At 44.3% G+C, this 17,367-nt stretch overlaps 1 protein-coding gene across 1 annotated transcript in view; it reads left to right on the forward strand.

The window, feature by feature from the left end:
* SUSD1 (sushi domain containing 1) overlaps nt 1-17,367 on the forward strand; it is a 258,455-nt gene that overhangs the window by 192,062 nt on the left and 49,026 nt on the right. Inside the window, exons 20-21 of the mRNA XM_075825598.1 lie at nt 456-541; nt 1,802-1,991. Of these exons, the coding sequence (XP_075681713.1) occupies nt 456-541; nt 1,802-1,991 (276 nt within the window). The remainder of the gene's footprint in view (nt 1-455; nt 542-1,801; nt 1,992-17,367) is intronic.

Here is a 17,367-nt window from a genome sequence, read left to right on the forward strand (position 1 = left end):
TGGTTAAGAGTCATGGCATAGAAAGAAGTTTGCCATCTGAGGCGGTGGTCTCCGGCTGGGGAAGTTGATTCAATTTGATTCTTCTTGTTGAGACCCATGCTATAAGAAGGTAAATATGTTTACAAATATTGTTCTTTTTATTTTTGTTTTAAAATGGCAGATAGTTATGGTTAATGACAGAATTATTATATATGTGATTACATATGTTATTTATTGTGTTAATAATAAATGGCTGCTGTGGCCATTAAACCCAGTCAAATGCCGACTGTGTCGTTACTTAGTTGCAGATGGGAAAGGCCGGCATTATGCAAGTGTAAGTGAAGGGATTTGCAGAGTCGACCGAAAAATCCCTCTTCCCATTATCATGCTATTAGCCATAAAACCATATAAGTTTGTGAAGTCCCATATCAACTTTGAAACAGTTTCATATCAACCTTTTCCCATTTTTTTTCTAGGTGGAGAAGCCATTCAAAATTTAACTGTATTCAATGAAACGTGCCTTATTTGGAGAAGGCATTCCAGATCAAAAGAGCTCTATGTGGTAAGGTCATAGATTTCTTACAGTAAAGTGGTTTCGCGTGATTTGAAAATTCTTTAAATATACTTACTGCCTTAAAAAAAGACTGTTTCTACCAACGCAGTCAGTTTTCAGTTTGCTTTTGAAAGTTTGAATGATGGCAGAAAGTCTAAAGTAATGTGGTTGTGTATTGTGAATGCACGGAAGAAATCTTAAATACGATTATGTGATGAGAAAGCAAGAGGAAAGCAGAGAACAATTTCTTGTGGGGACCAGAGATTGCGTTTGGGAGGTATTGGACGATTAGGGCCTAGATGACAGGTTGTGGACTGGATTGTGAATGTCAGGGAACCCTACTAACAAAAAAGGATTGTCCCAAGCTGACAACCCTTTTACCTGTAAAATAAGAAAAGCATTGTAGATTGGCAAAACATACTTTAAATGCAGATTGTTGGCCAGATGCTGACCATAGAAAAATTATAATCTAAGCACTGTCTGCAGCGTTGACCTCAGTTGTTTTCAGGACATCACCGCTATAGGTAGTGATTGGCTACAGCTATCACATGTCGTGTGGACACGTCTTGCTGGGGAAGAAAGAAGAGTATTGCGGGGGTACAGAGATACGTTGGCATAGGAGCGGCAGGAAATTAGTAAAAGATTAGTAAATGACTATTACTTCTTTAGTTATTTATAACATTGTAAGCTCTTTGTAAAAAAATGTTTTGGGCCTCGACAAACCTTTAACATTCCGACTGGTTTTCAGATTGTTAACAATAATCTCAGCATCTATGGAAGCAAAAATTGGTTCTGACCAAACTATCTCTCACTACAATGATCATTCCTGCTTTAAAAATGTTCTCAGTCTTTAGTAATAATTCAATCATAGCATTTAGCTTGCTATTTTCATAGAAAATACCTGAAAAAGATAGACATGAACAATATTTCCCCCTTTATAAATGATCATATCGTAGGAAGTATATTTTTAAAATCAGAACAAGATGGTGGCCATATTTTTGAATCTGCGGCCAGGTCCTTATATCCTGAACTGAACATTTTATCATCGCAGTGACATAACATGTAAACACTGCTCTAAAGGGGTTGGCCACTTTGTACGAACACTTGCTACAAGTGCTTAAATAATAAATTAAGGCTGCTTAAGTCTTTATTCTCCACCTGGCTCAAATTTTGAAATTCAAGTTTTGCTGCTGCCCATGCATACAATGAACTCCCTCTGTGTTCAGTAACTGTGTTCTAACAGTTCTACCCATGTTTTCTATTTCTCAGTTTTTCATCTACGGATATAGAAGGTATGACAAGGTCATCTCTCACAGGCTGATGTTCAATGTCACCACAGAAGAGAACCAACCTGTCGTGTGCTTTGAACTTCAAAAAGGCATTAACTACACAGTGGAGGTGGTGTCTGCATTTTACCCTCAATATCCTGTGAAAATTTCAATTTTTACCCCAATTTCAGGTATGCCTTGAATTATCATTGCACTTTATCAAATGGGAAATGTATCGGTGAAACTTGTTCACTAGATGAGCAACAAGATTATTGTTTTCAAACAAATAAAACCAATACAGTAGGGTCTAAGATGTCATTGCTTCTATGACAAAATTTATTTCCAATGCTAAGTGCCTTCCTGCATGTGGCACAACTTTAAGAAGAATTTTAGGCACACTTATTAAAATATAGTCTAACTACCTCAATATGCTCAGCATGCCATTAATTTAAAATAATTTATACATTACAGCATTTATTTATTTACCTTCTCAGCAATTTTCTGAGGTTTTTTTTTAGCGTTCTGTTTATGCTGGAAATTGTAACAGCTTTTCTCAGCCTGTGGGAGGATCAGCTTTTTTTTGCCTGTTTCTAGCCCTGTACAAGCTGTAGTATAAACACGAACAGGATCTCTTCACTTCTCACTGTGACCAAATGTCATGAATGGCTAGGTTAGATATTACCATATAATATAATATTTAGTAGTGGTCTATATTAGTTGAGATGTTATTTTTATGGTTAACCTTATAACATTTTAAATAAAAAAAAATATTGAAATAGTAACTGAATTCTGTTTATTATGTAGCCTAGGTGGGACATTTTTTGTTTTAATGTGCCATGAATATTCCTAGTGACATTTTTGTTTAGAACAATACCTGGAAAAAGTGTGTTTCCACCTGCGCTTGACAGTTAGCTGATCATAATAATAGTATACACATTGATTGGCCAGGGCACAACTCTAAGCACAGATTATTTTATTAAATTACCATCTGTTTCTATACTGATGAACCTTAAAGGAGTTGTACAGGGTTACAAAAACATGTCTGCTTTCTTTCAAAAATAGTGACACACCTGCCCATGAGCTGAACATTTTATCATTGCAGTGTCATAACATGGGTTGTGTCTGGTATTGCAGCTCAGTTTAATTGAAGTGAATAGGACTGAGCTTGCTGCAATTCCACACAGAACCTATTGACAGATGTGGTACTATTTTTGGAAGAAAGTAGCCATGTTTTTCTAATCCTGGACAATTTCTTTAAACATGATCTTAGAAGATGAATCCAATCATTTATCATTAATCAATAAATTATCGCCAGGAAGTTATTGGTGATGCCTGGAAAGTATATTCAATTTTAAGCAATGGATTACTTTTATCCAAGAAAATTTGCTTTATTTGTGTATTCTTATGGTCATGTGAGTTCCTTCTTTTCAGCTGCAGCTATGTGTAAACTGATTGTAGAAGTTTAGCCTGTTAATGGTAATGTGAGAAGAATGGGGCTTTTCAGGATTAGCCCAGATTGCTGGTTGAGAGTCACACACACATAAGAACACAACAGATGATTCTAAGATGTGCCTTTGATGTGCCGAAAATGGCTTTGTTTTCTAATGTGTTTAGCAAGTTCTTACAGTTTCTTGGTTACCCTGTGTCTCCTATGATGATGAATTGCAGAAAATGGGGGGAAGAAATAAATGTCTAACCTTGACCCAGCCCACTGGAAATAGGGACCATGTTGGATAACATATGTTTTTTATAGTATACCTTTGCTATATAACGATTCTTCTCTAATCAAGCAATTAAGAGTGGAGCATATTGCTCTCCACCAGGCAAGAAGTTACTGTTACTGAAGAGACTTGAATAGAAGCATCCACCCAGGGATGAGTATAAGCCAAGGGTGTAGCTATAAGGGGTGCAGAGTTCACATTTGTACCTAGGCCATGGTGTCTGAGAGCGCCAAAAGACCTGTCTGCCACATAATAATACACAAGTATTGCAAACAGCACATGGTAAGTGGGGGCCCTGTTACATATTTTGCATTGAAGCCAAGGTGCTCCAATGGGCCAAATAGGGCAAAGATCAGCTGATGAACGAGCAAACACTCATTCATTGACTGATCACATCTTTTATGTGGACAAAAAATGGCCGTTATTCGGCAGCACATCTCCTTGTGTAAACAGAGAATGGGCTGCCAACATGATACAAATGCATGGAGACGAGTGATCGGGAGTAACAATCATTCTTCCCCATACCTAACGATTGTGGCTGCTTGTGAATGGAGCAAGATGTATTGTCGATTGGTGCTTGTTAAAGGTGGTTAAATACGTGTGATATCTGCCCATGTAAAACCACCTTTACCAGCAAGTTTTAGGACATTTGAAGGGAGCCCTATGTTTAGTGCAAAAACAACATCAAAGCCCATCATCGTATGGGTATGTTTCCACTGGCAGGATAAGCTGCACATTTTATGCAACAAAAAATCTGCAGCAGCATCTCAAAAAACACAGTGGTGGATCCTCATGTAGACGGTTCGGGTGGCCATCCGGGTCCCAAGGCTCCCAGGGGGCCCATGGCCGCCCGAACCACACGTAACTTAAAAAAAACCTATGCAGGGCTGCTGCCGGTCACATTCCTGCTTTCGTCTGTCCCCCCTGCTGATGAAGAGATGGGGCCAAGGGGGGGGGGGGTGGAGGGGGAGACATAATTTCATGGGCGAGCTAGGCCAGGCAACAGGGGGCATGCGCCGTGGCCACGATATCTACATCTAAAGAGGTTTTTTGTATTTTGTCATATTTTGACTAGCAGACATGCTGCACGATTGACGTCTTCTAGAACAAGCCTCTCTGATGCTGCCCACACCTCCAGGGAAGACTAAGGCTTCGTTCACGTCTGCTCTTGGGCTCCGGTCCAATGTCCTTTCGGAGCTTCGTCGGAACGGAGCCCTGACAGACACAAACGGAAACCATAGATTTCTGTTTCAATCACCATTGATTTCAATGGTGACGGATCTGGTGCCAATGGTTTCCGTTTGTCTCCGTTGTGCAAGGGTTCCGTGGTTTTGACGGAATCAATACCATAGCTATTGATTCCATGTTGATTCCATCAAAATGACAGAACCCTTGCACAACGGAGACAAACGGAAACCATTGGCACCGGATCCGTCACCATTGAAATCAATGGTAATGGAAATGGAAACCTATGGTTTCTGTTTGTGTCTGTCAGGGCTCCGTTCCGACGGAAAGCTCAGATGGAACATCGGAACGGAGCCCTAGCGCAGATGTGAACGAAGCCTAAGACAGCAGCAGTGCTCTCTTCACATTCTGAAAAGAAGAGTAGAGCAGTTAGGCGAGTGAGCTGCGGCTGTGTAAAAGAGTGAACGCTGCTCACTGCACTTATCCTCCTGCCCCCACTAACGCTAAAGGGATCAGCCAACGCTAGGGGGGGTTTATACTCCAAGGGGGGTCTGACCATCTTACTGACTGCAGAGGGCTTTATGGGGGTAATCCCCCCTGTAGAGCCCTCAGTAGTTATTATACCTTGGGGGAAGGGTCTGAGTTTCTAACTGACTGCTGAGCGCTCTATGGGCGGGGGAATTATTTCCCACCCATAGAGCCTTCTGTACCCAGTCAGATTCTCAAATCCCCCGTTGCAGTATAATTCCCCCCTATAGAGCCCTCAGTAGTTATTATTCTGCAAGGTGGAGCGTCTGTCTGACTGCTGAGGGCTCTATGGGGGGGATAACTTCTTCCCCCCAGAGCCATGAGTCAGACTTTCAGACCCTCCCATAGAGCACTCAGCAGTCAGTCAGACGCTTTGACCCCCCTTGCAGTATAATCCCCTCCATAGAGCCCTCAGGAGATATTTTACTGCAAGGGGAGGGGTGTTTGACTGCTTAAAAGGTAACTAAACTTTTAAAAAACTTTTGACATGTTTTAGCCACCTTGTTTTAGCGATCAGTGGGGGTCTCAGTGCTCAGACCCCAACTGATCAAAACTTCTGGCGTTTCACTATGACGCGACAAAAGTTTTTTAAAAGTTTAGTTACCCCATGGGGGTCTGAATTTTTTAATTCTCAATTTACGGTGTTTGATGTCTGAAGCTTTGTGTTCCTATAGAGACTGAATATGGCTGCAGAATCGAGAGGTAAAGATTTCTCATCAGGAAACTTTGCAGCCATCAGGAGAAGTCACCATAATGACTATACCTATAAATATATATATATATATCTATATATATATATATATATATATATATAGATACTACCATATAAATCCTGCAATAACATATTAGTACACCATAGGTACTATGCAAAAAGATTTTTATTATATTTAATCACAAATAGTAAGAACAATGGCCAACATGACCTAAAAATGACGAACAAGTTTAAAACAACATGGTGGTTGTGGGGGGACTACAACATACAGAGCAGCCCCAAATATCACCAAACCACCACCCCTTGAAAAAGCTGACGGCGAAACGCGCGGCGGGGTTCTGTGGTGGTGGTTTGGTGATATTTGGGACTCACTATGCAGCACAGTGGTTGGTATATTAACCTAGTGATATCCATGTTTTAGACATCTCTTCATTCTTTGAGATAGCACTGACAAACAGTAATGTACTGAGTGTATACACTTCTTGTCTCCTTGTGCCATTTCATGTGATTCTCTGTGCTATTTTGTGCTATTTTTTGTACTATACTGGTGTGATAAGTTGCTCTGTATGTTGTAGTCCCGACACCACCACCATGTTGTTTTAAACTTGTTTGTCATTTTTAGGTCGTGTTGCCCATTGTTTTTACTATTTGTGATTGAATATAATAAAAATCTTTTTGCATGGTACCTATGGTGTACTAATATGTTATTGTAGGATTTATAGGGATTGTGCTTATATATTGATATATATAGATCATTATATGGATTATTTGGCCTGGTTTTGGTATAGGTATTCAGAAGTCACCATAATGGTCTGTGTCAGTTGGGGAAGAAAAGAAGAGGGAACACCCCCATCAAAGAAGATGTCGCTTGTGAGTCGCTGGATTTATAGGGAATCTGTCACCTCTCCTGACATGTCTTTTACAGATAATCCTTGTATTCTATAAAAAGTGTTTGTGTAGTCCAGGACTAATAGACCGTTCCCCTTATCAGGACGATGTCTCCCTACACAGTGTGATGCTGTCAGAGACTGTCAGTATGTAGGGACACAGCCCTTTTGCAAGGGAAATCATAACACTCATTTGTCAATGCTCGCAAAGAAAGGTGGTGTTGACCAGGGGCGGACATATCACTGATGCAGCCAGTTCGGTTGCACAGGGGCCCAGAGGGGGTGGGGCCTGCTCAGCTGCCCTAAACACTGTGCACATCGACCGGCACAGGGCCCCAAGGCATGGGGAGGCCCATTCCGCCCGGCACATGTCATTTATGGGCCGGGCAGCACGTGCCCCCTCATGCCCGGTGGTGTCACTAGCATCGGAGGGGCCCCGATGCTAGCGACAGCCACATTCAATTGTATCTGCGTCCTCAGGATGCAGATACAATTGAATAGTTTATGGGGGGCCCAGACATAATCTTTGCACAGGGGCCCTCTGCAGTCTGTGTCCACCTCTGGTGTTGACTATAGACATGGCGTGGAATGGCGGTGGTGGAGAGGGGGGCCCAAGATGGAGAACAGCCCAGGGCCGATGGTCTACTTAATCTGCCATTGAGAAAAACACTTGTAAATCTGTCATAGAAATCCGCAGCTAATAATAAATTTTTGCTGCGCATATTGCTGTGGAAACGCTGTGGTTTTCCTCGCGGATTCAGACCTTGTTCACACAGTGCAGATTTTGTAGGTATTTTTTAAGTCAAAACCAGGAAACAAGGCCTTAGTGCCAAGCATTGATTATAGCAAACTTTATGTGCACCTGCAGATTTCCAGCGGTTTTTACTGTATCTCCACCGCGTAAAAGCTGTACAAGACTCAACCTGCGTATTTTAGTGCGAATTTTCCCATTTATCTCTATAGCCCAAATACCCAGCATCTCCACACAGTCGCACCACAGAACACTTTCCTCATGACTTTCCTGCATTTTTTTTCCTGCAGCCGTGCGGCTGGGATTCACAGTAATCGTATTCACTTTAGTGCTACTGTAAGGCCAGGATCACACACACTGTTTTGATGTATTTTTTTGTGGCAGCTTTTGTCTCAGGTTTTTGAGGCAAACACAGGAGTGGATACAAAAGAAAGGAGATGCATCAGTAATTTCTTTATACATTTCCTTCCTTTGATCCACTTCTGGCTTTGGCTCAAAAAACGGAGACACAAACTACACCAAAAACTGCATCAAAACTGTGTGTGTGATCCTAGCCTTAGGATAAAGTCACACGTGGCAGACTGAAAATCAGTTCCATTTACCTACATTGAAGCTTAATTGTTGTTTTCAGCATTATGTCCCATTTTAATAACTGTCCATTTATTACAGTATATTGTAAGTGAACGGGCAGAGATTAATGTAGAAAATAGCATAATTAGCAATTAGATGTCTAAAAATGGCCTCAATGATCGTCTGAAGATCTAATTTTGCTGCACTGTTTGGGAATAAGCTTAGATAATGCAGCAGGCTTCAGTGGTAGATTCTAAGAAACAAAAGACGGTAAATAGGTTAAGATCACGTGAAAAGAACACAAACTACAAACAGCTGTAAGTTGCAGATTATAAATATAATCATCTGAAAATGTGCACTTTTATGTGATCAAATCAGGACAAAATTAATATATTCCCCTTGTGAGACCTACATATGTGAGATGCATGGAGCTTTATAGAAATTGGTAATGTTGTTATCAGCGACCAGAGTAGCACTTTATGTCCCTCCAAGCATATGCTACGTCTAATATGATAAAGAAACACATGAAAATAGATCTATTAGATATAGGCCACTTCACACGCCAGTAAGCCAAAACCAGAAATGGGTCCAAATTATGGAAGAGGTACATATATTTCCATTATACGTTTCTCTGTTTATGTTTCACTCCTGGTTTTGTCTTCCAAATACTGACGCAAAATACTAATAAAATGCTGGCGTGCGAAAGTGGCCATAACCAGAATGTATCACTCAGACTACCCTATATACATTTCATATACAGATACAGCAGAGCAGAAGTTGTCATTTCATTTTTTGGGATAGTTTTCTCACTAGTCATTCTGCACACACAGTGGATTAGCAGCAGATGCGTTATGGACATTGCAGAATGTGCACTAAACATCCGCAGTTAGGTCGGGATTACACACACAGTTTTGATTCCGTTTTTGTGGCAGTTTTTGGGTCAGTTTTTTTTAGCCAAAGCCAGAAGGGGCAGTCCAGAATTTCAGGCGGTATCCAGGGTGGCCGGTGGTATGTTCCGGAGTCCTGGTGTCAACTGTATCTGCGTATAGGGGCATCTTTGCGTTACTTGAAAGTTGGGAGGTATGGAAGTGAATTCAAAAGGACGGATATGCATCAGTCTATTTTTTACACCTTTCCTTCCTTTTGGATCCACTTCTATACTTGGCTTAAAAAACTGAGCCAAAAACGGCATCAGAACTGTGTGTGTTCCAAATGCGTTTGAATTGGGTTAAACAATCCACTGGGATTTGAGGGCTTTCTGTGGATTGTGTGTTTTCTGCGGTTTTCTGCAGCAGAAAAAAAAATTGTATAGTCATTTCTAAAAGGCCAGGCTCACACACTGTTTTGGTGCAGTTTTTGGTGCAAAAGAAAGGAGATGCATCAGCCTTTTATACTCTTTATAGCTTTTGATCCTATTGCATCCTCTTCAGGCTTTGGCTCAAAAAAACAAGCAAAAAACTGCCACAAACTGTGTGTGTGATCCTGGCCAGTCGCATTCACATTTCACATTTAGAACCTGCAGGGTTTATTTTTAGGCCTGATTTACACGAGCGTAATATACGCGCGTGCTTTTCACGCGTGCTTTTCACGCGTGTCGTACGCACCTATATTACTCTATGGGGCAGTGCAGACGATGCGTGAATTTTGCGCAGCGCGAGTGCGTTGCGTAAAACTCACGACACGTTCTATAATCGTGCGTTTTTCGCGCATCACGCACCCATTGAAGTCAATGGGTGCGTGAAAACCACGAAGGTCGCACGGAAGCACTTCCGTGCAAACTGCGTGATTCGCGCAAGAGCTGTCAAACTGAATGTAAACAGAAAAGCACCACGTGCTTTTCTGTTTACAAACATCCGAACGGAGTGTCTTAGACATGAGCGAACCGAACTTTACCGGGTTCGGCCGAACTCGTTTTGACCGAACCCGGCAGGAGACAGTCACTGTGCAGGGTGCTGAAAGAGTTAAACTGGTTCAGCACCCTGGACAGTGACTTCCGATTCCAATATACGTGAACGTGTAAAAAAAAAAAAAGTTCTGACTTACCGATAACTCCCGGCTTCTTCCTCCAGTCTGACCTCCCGGGATGACAATTCAGTCCAAGTGACAGCTGCAGCCAATCACAAGCCAAGCACAGGCTGCAGCGGTCACATGGACTGCCGCGTCATCCAGGGAGGTGGGGCCAGATGTCAAGAGAGGAGCGTCACCAAGGACGCGTCACCAAGGTAACGGCCGGGAAGTTCTCGGTAAGTACGAACCTCTTTTTTTTTTAAAACAGGTTACTCGATATGGTCATCGGAATGCACTGTCGAGGGTGCTGAAAGAGTTACTGCCGATCAGTTAACTCTTTCAGCACTATGGACAGTGACTGACGTCGACTAGCCTTATCTCTATGATGGCGGCTGCGCGAAAATCACGCAGCCGCGCATCATACACGGATGACACACGGAGCTGTCAAGTGCCTTTTGCGCATGCAAAACGCTGCATTTTTTGCGCGCGCAAAACGCACACGCTCGTGTAAATGAGGCCTTAGTGTATGCTGACATTTTCTCATACTGAAGCATGTCCTATTCCTTGAGTTTTAGTGGCATAGGGTAAATTCACATGCATCGTAAATACTGCGGATTTTCCGCAAAGGAATTCGTTGCCGAAAATCCGCAGCATAATAGAGTAGCAGCAGAGTGGATGAGATTTAAACCAATCTCATCCACACGCTGCGTAAATGACGAGCGGAAAAAAACTTTCATAAATTGACAGGTGGTGCAGTTTTTTTAATCCACAGCATGTCAATTGTATTTGTGTAATTGCTGCTTTTGTGTTGCAGGTTTTCCCCATTTAATTCAATAGGGAGGTAAAACCCGCAACAAATAGCAGATTTTGCTTATTTTTGCCGCGGAAAAGCTGTGATTCTGATGCAAAAATCTCAAGTCAGAAAAAATATATATCTTATGCTTACCCAGAATTCTGTGTTTCTTTGTCCAGGCCAGCCTCCTGGGATATTTCATCCAATTTGACTGCTGCAGCCAATCACAGGCTGCAGCGGTTACATGGGGTTAAACGTTATCCCAGGAGCCAGCCTGCGGAACGGCAGAGGGACGCGTCGCCATTGCAACGTAAGTATCAAACCTTTTTTTTATGTGCAGTTTTCCCCAGTGGACATTCCGGCTGAAAGACTGTACCACAACTTGGTGCGGTTTTTCGGCTGTAATTCCCTGCAGCGCCCAGGGCGTATTCGCCCCGTCTGAACACACCCTTAAAGTCATTAAAGGAAAGAAATACATCATCATAGAAGTAGCTCTATTATCCTTTCTTAGATTTCTAATTGTGGCAAATAAATGTAAATGAATCCATATTTTTTTCACTGGTTTTAGATGCATGTGTAGACACAGTCTTAGGTCTCAAGCACACAGCCGTTGTTATTTGTATGGCCGTAAATCACGGAGATGTGAAACACGGACCGCACACGGAAGCCATCTGTGTGCGGTCCGTTGTTTTAATGGACCAAATTATTAGAAAGGCCGAGACTGATCCACGAAAAACGTACAGGAGTAAGACCTGTTCTATTTTTTAACGTAAAAAAAATGGATAGCACACTGAAGCATTCCACTGAAGTGTGCTTGAGGCCTTATAGTCACCTGTTGTCCAGGTATAATGTTAGACTTCCTCTACATAACTGTATTACGTCTCTGTACAATCCCTGAGTTGTACAGAGCTATAACACGGCTTCCATAGACTTCTATGGGGCCATGCTGAACCTCCATATATATCTATGTAATAAGGCACTGTACAAAGCATCCTACACCTGCACACGATGGAGTGTGCCTCCGTACAGCCTCAATGCCTTGTGCATGACACCAGTGGCGTAACTACGTCTGTAGCAGCCATATCGGCTTCTACAGGGCCCCTTCATGCCACATTCAATAGTATCTGTGTCCTTAGAATGCAGATACTACTGAACACTATACCTCCCAACTGTTCTGGATTCAGTGGGCGGTGTCCCGCTCTCCTGGGTGTCCGGGGATAGTTCCCGCTTTCAATTGTATCTGCGTCCTCAACCCAATTCTGAAGCAGGGAACCACCAGCTCCCTGCTTCAGAATTAGTTTAGAGCAGAGGAGCAGAGGGAGCTCTTTAAACGCTGTGCTCGGGGAAGCCCTTGACGTCACTGTCCATATATGGACATTGACGTCAGGGGCTCCTCCTGGAGTGGAATCCCTGGCCAGAGTTGGCAAAGGGGATTCCGCTCAAGGAGTAGCCACTGACGTCACTATCCATATGTGGACAGTAACATCAGGGCTTCCCTCTAGGAGCGTAATCCCCGGCCTATGCTCTGGCTCAGGATTCCGCTCCTAGAGGGAGTCCCGATGGCACTATCTACAGGGGGTGGGGGCTATCTACATGGACATTGTGGCACTATATAGGAGCACTCCTATACAGGGGATACTGTGGTGCTATCTACATGGGCATTATCTATATGGGCACTGTGTCACTATCTACATGGGTAGGGGTTCTAGGGGCAGCTAGGGGGACATTGTACTGTATGGGGCAGCTATGGAGGCATTATGCTGTGTAGGGGCAGCTATGGGACATTATACTGTATGGGGCAGCTAATGGGGCATTATACTGTATAATTGTAGCTAGGGGGCATCATGCTGTATGGGCCAGCTATGGGGGGCATTATGCTGTATGGGGTAGCTATAGGGGCATTATGCTGTATGGGGCAGCTGTGGGGCATTAAACTGTAAGGGGCAGCTATGGGGCAGCTGTGGGGAATTATACTGTATGGGGCAGCTATGAGGGCATTATACTGTATGGGGACATTATACTGTATGGGGCATCTATGGGGGCATTATGCTGCATGGGGCAGCTATGGGGCATTATGCTGTATGGGGGAATTTGTTTGGGTATTATACTGCATGGAGCATCTGTATGGGCATTATACTGCATGGGAGAATCTGTGTGGGCCTTATACTGTATGGGGACATCTGTGTGGGCATTATACTGTATGGGGGCAGCTATGGGGGCATTTTACTGTATGGTGGCAGCTATGGGGGCATTATACTGTATGGTGGCAACTATGAAGGCGTTATACTGTGCGGGGGCAGCTATTTGATATTATACTGTGTGAAAGGCACTATGGGAGCATGATACTGTGTGGGCTGAACCGGGTGTGTATGGGCAGGGATTGGGTGGGATTATAGGCTTAAAAGAAAAAAATGTGCACAAATCACAAAGAGGTTTTTTGTGATACTTGAAAGTTGGGAGGAATGCGCTTTGGCAGAGCATGGAGATATCTCCCTGGTGTGCTATTTACTAGGATACAGCATACAGGCCACGTCTGGTCTGCAACTTATCAGGCGCAGGGACTGGATCTCTGCGCAGGCCGGCGTGATGACGTCACTGAATCACGCTGGCATACGCAAGGATCCAGTCGGTGATAAGGATGCTTTGGAGAAGCTTCATTCGTGGATTGCTTACTGTCCAATGCTGCTATCATACAGTGATAATGGTACACTACTGCCATCAACATTGCTGCCAGGAATATCAGTATAAGTTACGAGGGAATGGCAATGAATATGCCTGAATATCACCTTGTTCTAATTACCTAATATGAAATTATGCTCAAAGGTTAGTAGATACCTGTATTCCTGTTCACAAATTATGGGAAATTGATTGTTAAAATTAGTGATTGCTCTGAGGCAAGCTAAGTTCTCCCTTTCATGAGAGCTATAGCAGCAGCGTGGTCAGCTAGTATCCGCAAGGATGATTAGGGTAGGATACTTGCACCAGCTCTGTGTTCCGCTCGATGCTATTGCCAGATGGTAAACACTGTGCTAGTGTCATATCGCCCACACCGCCGAAGACGGAAGGAGCGACAGGCAGCAACACAGTGGTGCTCCCAGGCTGACTGGCTTGTATGAGCCGCTGTCGTGACTGAGCCGCTTGCAATGTTGCGTGAGTTCTCGTCTGTCAGTGATGAATGATCACCTGACAGTGTGTGCTGATGTAATTCCTGTCGCTCACCCCACTAGAGTAAAGCAGAAGAGTGGACTCGTGTTGAGGAGGTATTTTATTAAACACCGATGACAGTTAGATTGGATAGAGAAATAGACCATGACATTGGAAAGTAAAACCTATGCACCTCCTACGGGGGGGACTGTAAGGCACTATCTTCATGGGGGATGTATTGCACAATCTACAGGAGGGATGTATGACACAATCTACAGGGAGGCTGTATGACACTATCTACAGGGGGCACTATCTACAAGGGGGGGGCTGTGTGTGGTACCCAGAGGGGGCCCAGTCAAAAGTTTGCTATGGGGCCCAGTCTTTCCTAGTTACGCCCCTGCATGACAGGGAAGTATCTCCCTGCTCTGCTATCTACTAGCGTCACTGTAACTCCCTGAAGGAGTGGAAACCCCGTGTGGCCGGGGATTCCGCTCCTGGAGCGCTCCGCTTGATGTCTCTCTTCATATATGGACAGTGACATCAGGGGAAACTCCAGAAGCGGCGGAATCCTCGCGTTGCCGACTCTGTGACCGGGGATTCCACTCCAGGAGAAGCCAATGACGTCACTGTCCATAAATGGACACAGACGACAGAATCTTATCCTGGAGTGGAATCCCCGGTCACAACGTCAGCAACGCTGTGGACGGGGATTCCGCTTCAGGAGTTGCCCCTAATGTCACTGTCCATATATGGACAAAGACATGAAGCGAAGCGCTACAGGAGCGGAATCCCCGGCCACACAGGGATTCCGCTCCTTCAGGGAGCTACAGTGGCGCTATCTACAGGAAGGGGGGTTGCTATCTACAAGGGGGCTGTGGGCTGTGTGGCACTACCTACAAGGGGGCTGTGGGCTGTGTGGCACTACCAATAAGGGCTGTGGGCTGTGTGGCACTACCAACAAGGGGGCTGTGGGCTGTGTGGCACTACCAACAAGGGGGCTTTGGCCTGTGTGGCACTACCAACAAGGGGGCTGTTGTGGCACTACCTACAAGGGGGCTGTGTGGCGCTATCTACAAGGGGGCTGTGTGGCACTATCTACAAGGGGGCTGTGTGGCACTATCTACAAGGGGGCTGTGTGGCACTATCTACAAGGGGGCTGTGTGGCACAATCTACAAGGGGGCTGTGTGGCACTATCTACAAGGGGGCTGTGTGGCGCTGTCTACATGGGGGCTGTGTGGCGCTATCTACAAGGGGGCTGTGTGGCGCTATCTACAAGGGGGCTGTGTGGCACTATCTACAAGGGGACTGTGTGACGCTATCTACAAGGGGGCTGTGTCGCGCTCCCTACCAGGATGCTGTGTGGCGCTCCCTACCAGGGGGCTGTGTGGCACTACCTACCAGGGGGCTGTGTGGCACTACCTACAAGGGGGCTGTGTGGCACTACCTACCAGGGGGCTGTGTGGCGCTATCTACAAGGGGGCTGTGTGGCGCTATCTACAAGGGGGCTGTGTGGCGCTATCTACAAGGGGGCTTTGTGGAGTTATCTACAAGGGGTCTGTGTGGCACTATCTACAAGGGGGCTGTGTTGCACTTTCTACGAGGGGGCTGTGTGGCACTATCTACAAGGGGGCTGTGTGGCACTACCTACATGGGGCTGTGTGGCACTACCTACAAAGGGCTGTGAGTGGGGGACTGATGGTTATTTTACTGTGAGTGGGGGACTGATGGTTATTTTACTGTGAGTGGGGGACTGATGGTCATTTTACTGTGAGTGGCGGGCTGATGGTCATTTTACTGTCAGTGGCGGCCTGATGGTTATTTTACTGAGTGGTGGGCTGATGGTCATATTACTGAGAGTGGGGAGCTGATGGTCGTTTTACTGTGAGTGGTGGGCTGATGGTCATTTTACTGTGGGTGGGGGGCTGATGGTCATTTTACTGTGGGTGGGGGGCTGATGGTCATTTTACTGTGGGTGGGGGGCTGATGGTCATTTTACTGTGAGTGGGGGTCTGATTGTCATTTTACTGTGAGTGGGGGGCTGATGTTCTTCAAGTGGTTTCCACCTCTGAGCTCCAATTGAAATTAATAGGAGGCAGAAAATACCTGCGTCACCCATTTGGAGCTTTTTTGCCTGCGCCTTTTGCATTTGCTTCAACGATTAAGAAAAAACGCAAAAAAAATAGTCAAACAACGCTGTCAATTCCTGAAGGATTTTTGAGGCAGATTTTTTTTGCCTTACAAAAAAACGCAGTGTAGTGCTCGTTTTTAGCCATTTTCTGTCTTTCTCGAAACAATTTTTGGTAGGGGTGCCTTGAGGAAATTTTATTTTTCCAGTGCTGCCTCGAGTCCGAAAAGGTTGGGAAACTCTGTACTAGGCTACAAGATCACGCCGGCCTACGCAAGGATCCCGTTGTGGAGCTCAGTTCGTCGTGGGAACGGGGCCTAGGCGAGTACAATTTTTGTTTTTGTTTGGGGGCGCTGTCTACAAGGGGGAGGTGGGGGGGGCTGTATGGCACGATCTACAAGGAGGAGGTGGGGGCCACTAAGCAGACATTATACTGTGTAGGGGTACTGCAGGGGGCATAATATTGTGGGCACAATTAGAGGTCAAAATACTGTGTCCTTGAAGGGGTTGTAATATATTATATTATTAAATATTATTATTATACTGTATGGGGGCACTAAAGGGGCATTATACTTTTATTGTGGGGCATTTTTTTTATGAAGGGGTGGGGCGCCGAAATATCATTTCGCACGGGGCGCCATCTATCCTAAGGCCGGCCCTGAACATGGATTAGCAGACGGGGCCACACAATTAGGACAAAGTTTTAACCAAAATGTTGGATGCATTATACAGTATGAAGCAATACTTCTAGAGGAGAATACCTCCGTAATACAGCATCTGAACATTGCATGATTATTTTTCTGCAGGTTTCATTAAAAAAAACCTCAGAAATCAGAGGTATATGAAGACAACATATTATGGCTCCTTAACTGCGAGTTTGTATGGAGCTATAATCCGGCCATGTGCGTGAGACCTTACACCTGCAGTAGGTCTACTGTGAAATATTTAGTCGGGATGCATTATTACTCGCTGAACTTTCACTGTATGCTTGAATGGTAGATGAGGAAAAAATACAATGTTTAAATGTAGGATGGAGTTATAGCAAAAATATTTCTTATTTTGCTATTCAAACCTATGTATTGGAAAGACATAACATAATATCGAATGACTGTTTCTACTTTCAGATTTAGGCCTCCTTCACAC

This window comes from Rhinoderma darwinii, chromosome 1 (assembly GCF_050947455.1).
Source record: "Rhinoderma darwinii isolate aRhiDar2 chromosome 1, aRhiDar2.hap1, whole genome shotgun sequence".
NCBI lineage: Eukaryota > Metazoa > Chordata > Amphibia > Anura > Rhinodermatidae > Rhinoderma > Rhinoderma darwinii.